Here is a 13,893-nt window from a genome sequence, read left to right on the forward strand (position 1 = left end):
AGCAGACAACATTTTTTCAAGCGCGAAGTTTAGTGAGTTTATCAAAGGGATTTGACCTCAGTGCTAAAGAAATGAACCTAAAGCCTCAAGCCTGCTCCACAGAAAAAAGCCACAAGAGCAGATGCAATTTTCTTTCTGCTGTCTCCCCTTGGAAGGTGTGTGCAGGGAAGCCCTTGGGCCTCCCGCACTCCCAATGGCACCAGGTGGCCTTGAGCTTTGGACATGGCCCTAGGTTGAAGCAGCTCTCACCCTCTCCTCTGGGAGCAATCCACATGTGCAGGGATCTCAACAGCTCAGTTTTCTTGTCTTTGATTTCGCTGAAAGTACAGTATCCAAAAGAACAGAGAAGACATTTCTCTTCCCAGAAATAATACGTTCAGCTCTTGCGTGCTAATGGTGGACTGGTAAGGTGTTCCTAGCAGCCCACCTGTGCAACGAGGCTCCACGCTGCAGCCTGCTGCTTGGGTTTACGGCTCGGGCCGAGCTGCGTCAGCAGCAGAAGGGCAGGTCCACCTTGGACCTTGGCAGGGAGTCCTCCTTGTTTGGGGTCGAATATTCTGAGGCAGGATCCTGACACCTGAATAATAGGTAATACGGTATTTATACCTTGACCAGGAAAAAGTTACACGCTCTGACAACAGCCACCACAGTCTGAGGAATCACAATCCCTCACCGGAGAGGATAAGTGAGTTCTTTGCAAAGTACCTGCTGCTGTTTACGTTAACCCACTGGTGTGTATGCTCGGATCCTCTATGTTCTTGTAGGCTGTTTGCAGCAAACTTCTGTTCCTTGATCTCAGCTTTTAATAGCTCCCTAGGCAGTAAAAGCATTTCTGTCCTCTGTGTGTCTGCATGATGACTTGCTCTAGAGATCTGTTTCTGTTCTACCTATTTTCTAAACCACACCTGTGCCAAATGAAAAACAGTCGTGCTTCTCTGTAACTCATTTATCACTTGAATAATCCACATGAACTTTCACCGTTGTGTTCCTCTCCTTTCTCTTGGAGGCTAACCCAGAGCACTTTGTAGCATTATGTGGCTCTGTTTTTCTTGGAAAAGTTCAAAGTCAAATCATATAATGTGCTCCTTCTGCAACTCTGGCTAGAGATGTGCAACTCTAACTCCAGCTTAATTAAGTTTCCTTTTACAGACATTATAGACGGTTTGTGAATTTCATCATGACATTGGCACATTTCACTATGTAATTTATAGAAATTTGTAATGATTCATTTGATAGGCATTGTCTGCGGATTTCGGTTCATCAGGGATCAGTAGAGCTATAATTACATAGTAATTATTAAATAATTATTCACAAATTGCTATGCCAGTGAGATCAAATATCAGAGCAGTTGAGCAGCATCTAGCTCTTCTAAGCACTTGTGATATACATACAAGGGCTGCGGAGATCAGGGTGCTTCCTCTAAACCTGGTGTAGTGCGTAGAGCAGGCAAGAAACTCATCAAAATTAAAATGAAACTTGACTTCAGGAAAGAGTTGTCTATGCCTGCATTGCCAGAGCTGGAGTGGCAGGACAAGACTTTCACCGTTCCACAAACAGCTTTCTCGTCTAAGCATATACCTTAGTGTGATATAATATCCCGTGGAAAAATGGGAAAAATAGAATTACTCTGGCTGGTTGCAGAGCGCAGCCTTATATAGTGCTTCTGGCCCACAGATAAAATCTTTTGCACAGCCCAGATCAGGCATACACGTGAGAGAGCAAGCGCTGCCGGGCAGACCGAGGAAAACCAACGGGTTTGGGGGTCAGCCTTTGGGATGGGGCTGCCCCTCCTGTAGGGAGTGCGCAGCTCCTGCTGCGTGCCTGAAAAAACAAGGGCACCTCCCTGCATCCAGGCTGTGTGTCCTGCGGTTCGGCAGGGTGACAAATGTTCTTTTCTGACTCGGCTTTATGCAATTATATATTTACTACTTTATGCTTATTGCCATGAACCTGGCAGAAACATTGCTTAGAAGTGTTATCGGTGGCAGGCCCACCGCTATAAACACAGGAAGGAGGTAGCTCGGTGGCACGCATCGCATTGCATCTCCGATGTATGTTTTGCCTTATTTGCTTCCAGAAATATAACGACGGTTGTACAGATTTAAAGAATGACCTCTGAGAACAAGAATATAATTGCTGGGAAGTGAGAGCAATGCTAATCATATGTTTCTGAACAGCAAAAATGCTAACAGATTTCTGTGTCTACATTATTCATCAGGTTTCAATGTACACATATGAATGAAGGACGGAGCTAAAAAGAAGCAGACCACTTTGTCACTTTCCTTCATTTTGTTGTGGTCTCAACAGCTGTAAAAATAATTAAAGCAGCAGTTTTCTCTGGAAAAAATCTGAAATAGGAAATAAGGAGAAACGTGCAAATACAGTATGTCCTCTATAATATTAGAACTTGAATAAGTATAAAAAAATATTTTATTTCATGTAACTTTCATTATGTAGACATAATTAAAATATTGATAGGAACTAGAAATCCAGTAGGTTTCTCTATTTGCTTCACCCTTTTTTTTTTGCCTATATCATAGACCACACATAGGTGACATGACACCAGGAAAGGAGTAGACTCATTAGCGGTCTCATTAGACCTCTGGCATCAGAAGAATTTCATATTCAGTATCGTGGCCCTGAAAATTAGGCTATCTTTTTTGTTTCTTTGTTCACTGCGCACTGTGGCCGTGCAGCTCTGTTCCGTAAACGTGAGTTAGGAGAACAAGCGGGGAAGGGGTTAGTTAAGCATTTATAGATTACTTTCAGAAGACTCTTAAGATGTTCTTTTTACTCTTCCAGAAACAGAACTATTCCTTCTCCTTCATTCATTTTAATTAAGAACCATGACATTTATTTTAAAGCTTTTTCTTTTATGAGGGTCGCCCTTGCTGGTTTCCAGCCGTGGCCTGATCCTCCCCAGGCTCTGGCAGGTGCGCTGTTTTGCAGGTCTCTGTGTGTGGTGTAGACGTGACCGTGTCAGATGTTCACAGCCACGGACTGACAGGTAAAACACCAACATGCAGCTTGATACAGGTGGTCAGGCTGCACAGGGACAGGATAGATTGAAACGGAAAGCTTTCCCCCAAATTTCCCCTAACGCAAAGCTCTTCTTTTCCCGTTCGGCAGACAGCCCCCCTCGCGTGTGACTGTGGCAGCCCGTTGAGTAACTGAGGTGCTCCACATGTGCAATGGGAGGAAATTTCGTAAATCGTATCTGCAACAGTGCTCTTCAGATAAAAGTTACAGGAAAAAATGGTAAAACATGTGGAAGTCTTCTTAAATACAGGTCCTCCATAGACGTCTGCAAACTGGCTCTGCCATTTCTGGTGATTCTTGGTAGTGTCTGGTCACTGGATGCACAGCGCTGAGAGAGGCGCTTTTTGTTTGGCATCAACATCCTCTTGGTGCGTTTTCTCAGAATGCAAAAGTTCGGGCTGAGGTATCCCTCCTTTGGGAAAGCGGTTGTTAGAGCTCATAAACCATGGTTGGTGTCCCCAGGGTGGAAGCTGGGTGCTTTAGAAACCGTTGTGTAGACACCTGAAGGGCCCTCGATTGCTTTGGAAAAAAACAACCCTACATGACTGTATGTGGAATCGGCAGTCTGTCCCTAATAGCTGGGTGGCCAGACAGTGTAGGTAACTGTGGGCTTTCGGCAAAAAAAGCAAGGTCTGCAAGTTCTGGGGTCTGCGCTGAAATCTGTAAAGATCTCATTATGCAAATTATTTTTCTTCCTTGAAACGAGTTACGCTTTGCTTTTTCATTTTCAAGTACTTTAGTCTCGTGAACATCAGTGCAAATATAGGACCTTAAACAAGTGGATATATTTTTGTAATACTCTAAAAGAAGGCTGCAGTATGGATGGGGGCTTTTGCAAAAATCCCTTTGCTCAGGATAAAAGTTTCCCTGATTTTTCATCTCCTCACACTACAGGTGTTCCTGAGAAAGGTGAAGCCTTGAGCAAATACAGGTGCTACAAAGGCAAAACTCTTGTCGGTGGGGTTGGGGGCGGGGGGGGGAGTGTTGAAACTGAATACTTTAACTGGCAAGAATATCAAATGCACGACGGGTATTTTAAATAGTATTTTGAATGTCTTGTGTGTGGTTCTCTCATCCAACTAAAAAAAGAAATACACCCACCTCCTGGACAGTTTTTTCACGCTATAAAATATTTTATCCCATATAAAATGATTACTCATTCTGGAACTTACTAAAATGAAAATTAAAAGGAAAAGACTTCAGTAGACCCCACAGTTAAGCAATGTGTTATTTTTTTTATTTTTTTTTCACAAGAAAATCAAATTCCACTGGAATTTTAAGTAAAACTCTAGAATCGTCCGAGTACTTTCTGAGTGCCAGCTAAGTGTGTGTGCTCAGGCCTGGCACTCCACAGCGATGAATTTCAGTGAGTGCCTTCATTAACTTTCATTGACCTTCTTTTAAAAGGATACACTAAATGGTGTCATTAACATAGTTTTCTACAGGCTTCAAAATACCGGAATATTTATTGAAAAAAAATCTTGCTATCAAGCAAAACCAAGCTACAGTAGGTGCAGCGCAGTGAGGCTGGCAAGAAGGATGGAATGTGTAAACTGCTTAGCAATTTCAGGTTTCAAATTCAAAGTTGTTTTTTTTTTATATGTCTCCCAGACATTGAGCTATTAAATACTTGTCATCCTGTAATAAAGGAACAAACCATTTTAATGAAATAAACCATCACTTGGCAATTAAGGTGTAATAAGTCAAACGTGTAAAGGAGCTCAACTTGTAATTGCAAGATATTAATAGTGAGTAAAAGACACAGAATAAATTAAGGTCATGTCTGTCCCCAATCCACTTGCACTTTCCATCCAAAAGATTTATTATTAAATATGTTTTTCCATTTACCATTGTACTCAAACAGTCTTTGGTTTACCTAGGCTTAAGGAGCTTTATTTCAAAGCAAATCATTAATCTTCAGCATAGCTGACATAGCCCAGGGGAGATTAGATTAAATAAGCCTGGTTAATTATCAAAGGCCAAAAATGAAAATAGTTGTGAGTTTTTTCTTTCAGTGAATCCATATGTTAGTATTTGATTGCCAGCTATATTCTAGACCAATTATTGATTTATCTAATACATGGAAAGTCTAAATATTATTACAGCAAAATCCAACAATTTTACTGATGCAGACTGAACTGAAACAAGCTTGCTTTATTGTTACGTTACGGAATGCTTTCCATATGATCTATAAGCGTGCTACTCTGGTAGCATCATGTTTTGGCATTTTTTCAGAGTTAGAAATGGCGCTCTCATTAGATAAGGTGCTACTAATACAACCACCCGTCCTATAATGAAATATCTCATAAAGTTGAGGGGAGTGGTTCTTATGCAGTGTATGTAAAAGCCATTGTAGTGTGAATATGAATATCTAATCATGCATTTTCAAATCATTTGCATTTATCTTAGCAAAACACATGGCGTTTTAAACTGAGTATAAGGAAATTGGATTTTTAGGGTATTGATGATTAATATTGAGATCGCAAAACACTATAATAAATAAGAATAATGCTAGAAGGAGAAAAAATTGGATTTGTGCTGATGCTATGGTTTTGTCAAATGAAATGAGTGACCTTTCTTCACTGTGTGTCTGACTGCGCCCCTGTACACTCCTCTGCTTTCGTAAGAAAATCCTATAGAGCAGAGTGGATTTACATACTCGTGTGTGCCATATCCTAAAATGCAATTTCAAGAACCATCATTTTTTAGCTGAAGGCAACTTGTGCTTCCTCCTGTAGTCATTTCACACATGGGATCCAAATACCTGAAGAGTGGCAGCAGCTGATGTTACAATGTTGAGGGCTACGGAAAGCAATTAAAATGTTTCATAGTTTCTGTTCATTATAGTTACTGTAAAATAGGCTAGACTTTCAGTCACCAGAATAATGAAAAATAAAAAAATAATAATTATATCTCAGATGCATAGGGCTTTGCTTTTTATTCTGAAATACAGCATTTGAGTGTAGTGTATGGCTTTAATGATAATGGGGAATATTGTTCATATTTAAAAACTGGCATCCTCCTAATAATATCAGTTACACTAACCAAAACAATTTCATTTGTGAGCAGCTGCAGAGTGTTAAAATAGGCTCTCTTTGTAATGAAAAACTGAGTCCATAGCTTTAACTCATCTCTTCTTCTTCAACGGCCCCAGTGATGGGCTGGTGCTGGTCTTGTGCCGGGAGGGTCTCCGTGGCACTGGGAAGAGCCCCATCATTTCTGTACATCTGAAGAGTTATCCTTTCATGGTGGATTAACGTGGCCTTTGCCGTGGCGTTAACACCCACTGCGAGCGGCAGGGGAGTGCTGTTGGTTGGCCCCAGCGTCAGCAGCAACGTGCTCCCGCACCTGCAGCCGTGCAGCCCAGGGAGAGGGCGGCTGTCGCACGCCGAGGCACCCGGATTTGCTTCAGGGAGGCTGGTAAGTGGAAAGATCATTATTAAGCCTCTGGCTCTTCCCTGTCTTAACATGGAGCAGTATTGGATTGGTTCAATGTCAGTGAAAGCCTTCTGTGTTTTGTGATGTGTGGCTTTTAAAGGCCTTGGTTGGCAGAGGATATCCCTACAGTCTTCACAGACTGATATATATATATATATATATATATATACAGTTTAAATATTGTTAATATGAAATTAATTAGAATATTTGAGGCAGAACTGGGCTCCAGCAGTGCCATCCACAAAGATGCTTTGTTTTCTGTTACTGGAGGCGATAGTTTTTTAAGGGGTAAAAACATCTCAGTAGACTCAGAAGGGCAAGTACTGAGTCCAGGTGCTTCATGTGCCTTGTCCTTTCTAATTGCTCATTAAAGGCAGTAGTACATGAAGAGCAGGGGTTGGGAAAGGTACTGTGGATGGGAACTCCGTGCTGTAACAAGTTCTGTGTATTGTTGATGGATAATATTTTGCAAGCTGTAGAGGAGGTGGGGGAGGAAGGGGAGTGGGAATATCGACTGACCCCTCTTCTCTTTTTGTGTTTGTACAGAACCGGTGCTGGAAAAGCAGCCACCTCTGAGAAGAAGGAGAACGAAGGCCTTCATCTGATGTGGTCCCGTTGTGTTCCACGTTCCTCCAAACCTCATATTTTTTGTATCTTCATCATTGCCATTCCCTTTTTGGATCTAACGCTGTACTAATGCTTGGTCAGCAGCCCCACCAGCACAGGAGGTGCAGCTCCAGGGGTGCTGCAGTGCAGACCCTCCCCTGCAGCCCAGACGGGGTTGTGCAGGGCTGTGCAAATAAAAAATTAACTTGCAACACCAAGGGGGTTTCAGTGATTACATCTACATTAAATAGCAAGCAGGTTTTGGTTCTATCAAATTTCTTTTTAATTCAATTTTATTTAAACTTGCCATGTTAGAAAACTTGCAGTGTTTGCAAGTGCAGGCTGAGGTTTGTGTAGCCTTTGTGGTTTTACCGGCAGATCCCCCCGTAGGGGACCGCAACATTTTGTAACTGGACACATCCAGCACCAGTTTGAGATCTGCTGCGTTCCTGAATTACGGTCCCACTCTGCAGATTGTGGTGTGTCAATGAAACATTGCTGACGTGGTTAATTCCACATGGACAAACTGTGTCTGGGGGAATGCTGACGACACCCTTCTGTGTGGGACTGTACCGGTTACGTTTCGGCACAGTGGCTGTGCTCCGTGGGCAGTGGGCAGGGAGCTGCGACACCGTTAGCAGCAGAGGGGGGGACCGGGCGTATCTCACGGAGAAGGACGGATCAGCTGGGGTGTGCGGGTGTAAGGAGTAATGATGCACCCGTCGCTGTCAGGTCTGGGCATTGTGAATGGGAGGTGTGAAGGATTTTGCTGTGTGTACCTTGGGTGCTGCTGTGCCCGCTCGTGGTGGTTTGGGGAGATGGGAGGAGGGGATGGGGCCCTTGAGTTTGGGCTTGCTGCGGTCCTGCCCACACACTGGGGGCTTGCAGGCGGGTGTACTGCAGGCAACAGACAGAAGCATCATAGTGCTTGCTTCTGCTGAGATTTTTTTGTATTCCCTTGGGAAGAGAGGTGGCTGCATGCCATCGAGACACCAGGACTGGGAGGCCTATCGAGTCAGCGAATGCGAACCCCTTGTGGCACGGGCTGCTCCCGGGCAATCCCTTCCCGAACCGGCCGGGTTTCCTCCCAGCAGGAGCCGGTTTTCCTTCACAGGAACCCTGGTGGGGAGGCAGCGTGAGGGCAGCAGTGCGTAAAGGCTGCGAGGCCACTCCTGGCTGAGTGCACCCGTGCTCGGTCCCTGCCTGCTGGCTCGTGCATTGCTCAGTGCAGAGCCTGAGCACCGCCGCGCTGCCCACGCTGCCCTCCCTGAACGTGGACCCGCTCTCCTCTCATCCCTGTGAATTCACTGCTGGTTTGATCATTTTGTGTGCAAATTTATTAAAACCCCTCTGATAAGAGTACCCTGAGCTGCTTGAATTTTGCTTTAACTTCAGTCTGGCAATTTCCATTTCCATTTCATTATTCAGCATGCCATTTTTTAAGCTTTTGCTAAAACTGAACCAAAAAATTATTTTTAGGTCCATGCTTAATTTCTCCATCCTGCCTTTGTGAATAGAGCCGCTTGCATTTTTATTATCGTACGAGTGGGGCTAAAGAGTGTTTCGCAGCAGGTTGCTGTAGTTTCCTTTCCATGGTGCCAACCAGCTTGGGGCTGGGCAATTCCCACCTCATCCCAGCTCTGCTGGGGTTCCCAGGCATAGCTTCGTTAATGGCCAGTCCTTCTTCCTTGCAATTTTCCTCCTCGTGCTTTGTAGCCTTTCTTAGGGTGGTTTCCCATTATGTTAAGAGGTTTTCTCTGCAAGCTTTTTCTGCCTGGGATCAGAAAGATACTATCTCCTGCCTGTTGCTAAAAGGCACTGTTAAGTGTCTGTGACATTAAGCTGCACCTCCTTGTCCTAGATTTCTCTTTCAAGGTTTAGAGCTGTAGTTACAAGTCTATGGGGTTTATTCTTCCACTTTATTTAAACTCACTCATCTGCTGATTCTCTGAGATTATTTCCAGCAGTCTGCTCTAAGACACACTCACCACTGCCAACCAAAAATGATTTTAGAGGAATATTGCATTTTCAGTGACAGTGTAGTAAAGCTACCTGTAAATCTTATGCCACGTTCCCTGTTCCTTCACCTCTGAGATGCCAGCCTTTGCACCAAGACCTGCAGGTGCATTTCTCTATTTAAACTCTTTGTCTTCATCAACATCTGACTTTGCGGATAAAGATTTCATTGTTTTGTCCTGAGAAGACTTTTCTCTACCTTTCTTTCTGAAAGCCAAATTAACCCAGATAGTTCATTTTACCCATGTTATCAGTTCTTATGCCTCTGTACTCCCTCACAACGCTGGTGGAGGTTGCAATGCTCTTCTTTGGTTGCTGCCCTTACCCCCCTTGCTCCAGGCACTGCAAGGCGTGTGAGCACGCTTGTCCCCACCTTGTGGCCAGGACTCTGCATTGCTTGCAAGCGTCGTTGTCACTTCTTCCTGGACACATCACCCCTTCTCCTGGCAGCCACACTCTGCTGACTGTTCTCTGGGGTATTTGTACTTCTTTGACGCACTTAATCCGTCGGCAGTCAAATACTTTATTTGCTGTGCCACCTACACTTGCCTTGCCTTCCTGCTTTTCCCACACAGTTGCAGAGACCTCTTGAGCTTCCCCCAAGCCTCCCCCTTTCCTTCTCAGAGCTGCCCAGGTCAGCAGTGCCACCGCCCCCCCAGGGTGTAACAGCCCTCCTCCAAAAGCGGGTCTGTAACCCCACCGGCTGGCAGTGCGCGGCGGCGCCTCCGGAGTGGCAGGGCAGGAGCTTCGAACTCCAGGCGTGCTTGTTCCGAACCCGTGGTGGGAAGCTCTGCTTTTCCTGGCGATGTCTCTGGCAGCAGCAGGCTGGCAGGTGCCAGCCCCTGTCGGTGCTTTTGTCCCAGGAGAGCCAAGCCAGGAGCTTTGGGGCTGCAGGAGGGGACCCGGCGGGCGCTCCCTGCGCAGCCCGGGCAGTGCCTGCAGAAGATCGTCCCGTAACGCCGGGATGCTGCTAACACGGGCAGGCTGACAGCTCGTACTCTGTGGGGGTTACAACATTCAGGCCTTGGTAGAAGTTACTGCTTTCCTGTGTACATTTGTTTATCAGCCAGTGCTGCAGCATCAGTATCGCTATGCCCAAGATGCTTCATTTTCTGTCTTTTGGTCCCAGCTTGTATTAATATTCTCTTTTGAAATGGTAAGATGCTGCTACCAGTGTTCGTGTCTGTCTCTGGCAGTCAGAAACCACATGGCCTTTGGCTTCATTGCATTGGTAAGAGGTGTTAGCAATCTCCCCGGTGTCACTGCTGCCGTGCTCGTGACCTCAGCCTCTCGCACTTCTGCAGCAGGGGGATTACAGCGGGGAGGTCTTCAGGTTGCAATAGTTCTTCCAGGGTCTTAAACTTCATCTTGTACCAAAACATTTTTTGAACATTTATCCATAATTCAGGTGTTCAGCAAAGACAGCAAGTTTGCTCATGAATACAGTCATGCTGTAGTACACGAGAAGGAAAAGCTCCATCAGTTCCTCTCTTAGCAGCGCTTTATACGGAGTGTGTGATTACAACTATTCAAATGGTTAAGGTACCAGAGATCTAATAGACTCCCCACCAAGACATCAGCTGAGCTGAGCAACGTGCTGCTACTAGGGCACATCAGCCTACAGGCAATGCCTTTTTCTGTCCTTCCTTGTCATTTGGCTGACGACTGCCTCACCAGAACAGATGAGCCTGAACATAGCAGCGCGGATCCTGCACGCAGCAACTCCTATGGCACCGAGTCTGTAAAGAGCAAACTGGAGAGACGGTGCAAACGTTGTTTGTTCTGTGGGTTTTGAAGTGAATCTAGAAGGCATTGCTTAAGGAGAATTCTCCACTGAAGTCACAGAAATGTCCCAGAATATGAAGTTTTTCCATTATACTTTCATATTTTTTCCACAACCTTCCTTGAAAATTTGAGCGCTCCTGCTGTGGTAGCACTGGGATCCAAGGGCACTGAAGTACAGACACTGCCCCTGCTCCCCACACATCCATTCCTCCCAGGGTTACCGAGACGTCATTAATTTTAATGTACCAGCCTAACACGCTTACAGAGAAACCAGCTGGTTTTGTTTTCTCTCTGCAGACCTGAACAATTTCATAAATAAAGATTTCCAAGCAGTTTTAGAACTTGAATTTAGCAACATCCATTGCACAAATCTTTGTTCTATTAATGTATAAAAGCAAGATCTTTGCCAGAGTACATGGTATTCCAGCCCTTTCTTGCAGTCTCAGTGATGCTGCAGTTCTGTGACTTTATGAAGCACTACCTTTAAGCACCTATGATTAAGTCTAGATCCCACGTTTGCAGAAGAAACACAAACCTAGTAAAAATCCTACTGTTTTAGGTATGATATTTTGCCTTTTAATGAAAAATAGTATTCAGTAAGTGTTGTCTTTTTGGATCGTTGCAAAGAATGTTGTTGTTCTGCAGCAAGAGGAATCTTTCCCTGTACAGGAAGCCATAGCAACAAGAGGGGCTGGCTTGTGAATGTGCAAGAAAAAGATCTTGTAATTTTAGGGCAACCCAAAAACCAACTTTAGTCATCATTGTACACTGCGTTTGAAGCAAAGCTGATAAATATAGGTGAGAAGCAAGATATAATTACTCAGAACATCAAGATTTGGAAGAAATTAAGGACTAGTAAGGCAAATGATTATAAAATGTTCAAGACAGTTGTTAAAATACTAAACTGAAGGATTCTTGATAATCCTTTGGTTTTTTTTCGAGTCTCTTGTTCTGGCACAATCTCCCCTTCTCCTGGTAAAATCATGTTTGCTCTGTGCAGGTGTACAGCCCTGTTTCACAGGCGACGTTTCTCCAGGCAGCAGGGAGGTTTGGTGGCGCTGGGCTTCCCTGCCCCTTGCCCCCAGCACTGTCCCCTGCCCTCGGGTCCTCCTCAGCAGGGAGCTTTCCCTGCCTCTCCCCCAGGAAGGCAGAACTGGTGTTTTAGGCTCCAAACCCACAATCCCATTGCTATGGCTATTGCAGAGGCTTCTCATCCGTGCCAACGTAACAAAGCCTGTGTTTTTTTAAATTGCACATTGCTGAAATCAGTTGAGCTCATCAGTCATCACTGTGCGATCATTATTTCTGTAGCCTTGTCTGATTTTGTTTTATATCTGTGAACATACCGGGGAAAAAAACTGCGTGCACAGCAGTCAGTTAAGCAGCGACCTTATCTGAGACACGACCCAAACCCCGGGAGGATCCCCTACGATGGTTTGTTCCCTGCAGTGGGATTGCCTCAGGCAGCATCTTTCTGTGCCGGCTGTCCTGCGGTTGCGCTGGGACGCCGGAGAGCACCCACATCCCATCCTCCCGGTGGCCGGATTGCCGTGCCGGGACGCCCGGGCGCTGACCGACAGTCACGGCTCTCCCCAGCTCCCTTCTCACCCCTGTCCCAGCTGCACAGAGTACCCCTGAGCAACGGGGGGACGTCTCAGTGCTAGACCTTGAAGCTTTTTTATCTTAAAGGCTGCTGAACATGTCACCGATCTTAAATTTCAAATACAATTGAAAAGTTACAGTAATGTAGTTGAAATTCCATTTATTTTACAAATTATTTGAACTTGTCAGCAACAGTGATGTGTTTGTCAAGAAGTCAGACAAATATTTTTAAGGCCAGAAACGTTCATCTGTATGAGCAGAACTCTTAGTGGCGGTAATTTGGTAAAGAAACTTTGTAACTTTTTAATTGGGAAAGTGTTTATCTGTTACTTCACTTAGAATCATTTTTGCATCACGTTGACCTGAAAAGTAATTGTTGGAGAAAAAATGCAAAATTGGATGAGCATGGAGAGTGTGTTCAGATCTTCGGCTATTACCTGCACATCCATTGTTGTCAACTGGCTCACATTTTTTTTCATTAGTTTCTTGTTATAGTCAAGATGCGGTCAATGATCTTTTGAGCTTGGTAATTTTGTTAAATCTTTTTTATTACAATTATTGAATTGCTACATTGAAATGGTAGCTTGCTTCCATGCAAGATTGATTGGATCTGGTATTTCATTTTGCATAGCACTATACGATGCTAATAAAAAGGCACAGAATAATGAATTTTAAAGTAAAATTATAATGAAATCCACAAATGATTGTTTCATTAGACAGAATGCTGGAGAATTGTGGTCTTCTGTTAACTTTTTCTGTTGTTTGTGTTGGTCGCCACAGGTGAAGTAAACATCTTCAAAATGTGTTTGATGTTTTTGATAAATGTTTTCTTCTGAAAACTTCAATAATTAAAAAGATGCGCATTTTAAAAGTTCACTAAAGCACAAAACTATTTCTTAAAAACATTCTATGCTCAAACTTGTTACCTTGGCTTATATCCATCATAAGAAAATACCTTCAATAAATTGAGGGGGGGAAAAAAAAGAAAGGAAAAAAAAAAAAAAAGCTTTTTCTAGGCAGGTTTCAGTATATCCCAGGAGAAATGTTGAGAGCTTCAAGGGCAGCTTTGCAAAGGTGCCAAGGAAAAATATTTGCATATTTGGAGTGTGATAGTCCTCGTGTTGTATACCACTGACACATGAATAAAGTAGCTGGAAAAAGAAAGACATTGATGTGTAGTTCACAGAAACACAAGTCTGGTCTACTGCATGTTTGTCCCCGGCCTCGGATGGCCAGCTGAGTCTTTAAATAAAATCGTTGTGTGTGTCTGTTGCATGACTGTTTGCTGTCTCATTCTGTATTTGTCTTCCATGTGTGATTAACTCCCAAATGTTCTTTTTTTTTTCCTTTTCCCTTTTTGTAGAAATTATTGAGCCTACTACCTCTAGTCCTGTCTCAAGCCCAGGT

General features: G+C 44.1%; 1 protein-coding gene across 8 annotated transcripts in view; it reads left to right on the forward strand.

Annotated features, from left to right (window-relative positions):
- Positions 1-13,893, forward strand: part of NEGR1 (neuronal growth regulator 1) — a 322,390-nt gene that overhangs the window by 253,182 nt on the left and 55,315 nt on the right. For 3 of the 8 annotated variants that reach the window (XM_080603526.1, XM_080603529.1, XM_080603532.1), the window contains one exon: positions 13,850-13,891. The exons of 3 other annotated variants lie outside the window; for them this stretch is intronic. In XM_080603526.1, coding sequence (XP_080459652.1) covers positions 13,850-13,891 — 42 coding nt within the window. Of the gene's footprint in view, positions 1-615; positions 1,000-7,023; positions 7,317-13,849; positions 13,892-13,893 lie in introns of those variants that run through there. 2 more of the 8 variants (XM_080603528.1, XM_080603530.1) reach the window with 2 other exon arrangements.

Source organism: Anser brachyrhynchus (genome assembly GCF_964034855.1).
Source record: "Anser brachyrhynchus genome assembly, chromosome: 8".
Lineage (NCBI taxonomy): Eukaryota > Metazoa > Chordata > Aves > Anseriformes > Anatidae > Anser > Anser brachyrhynchus.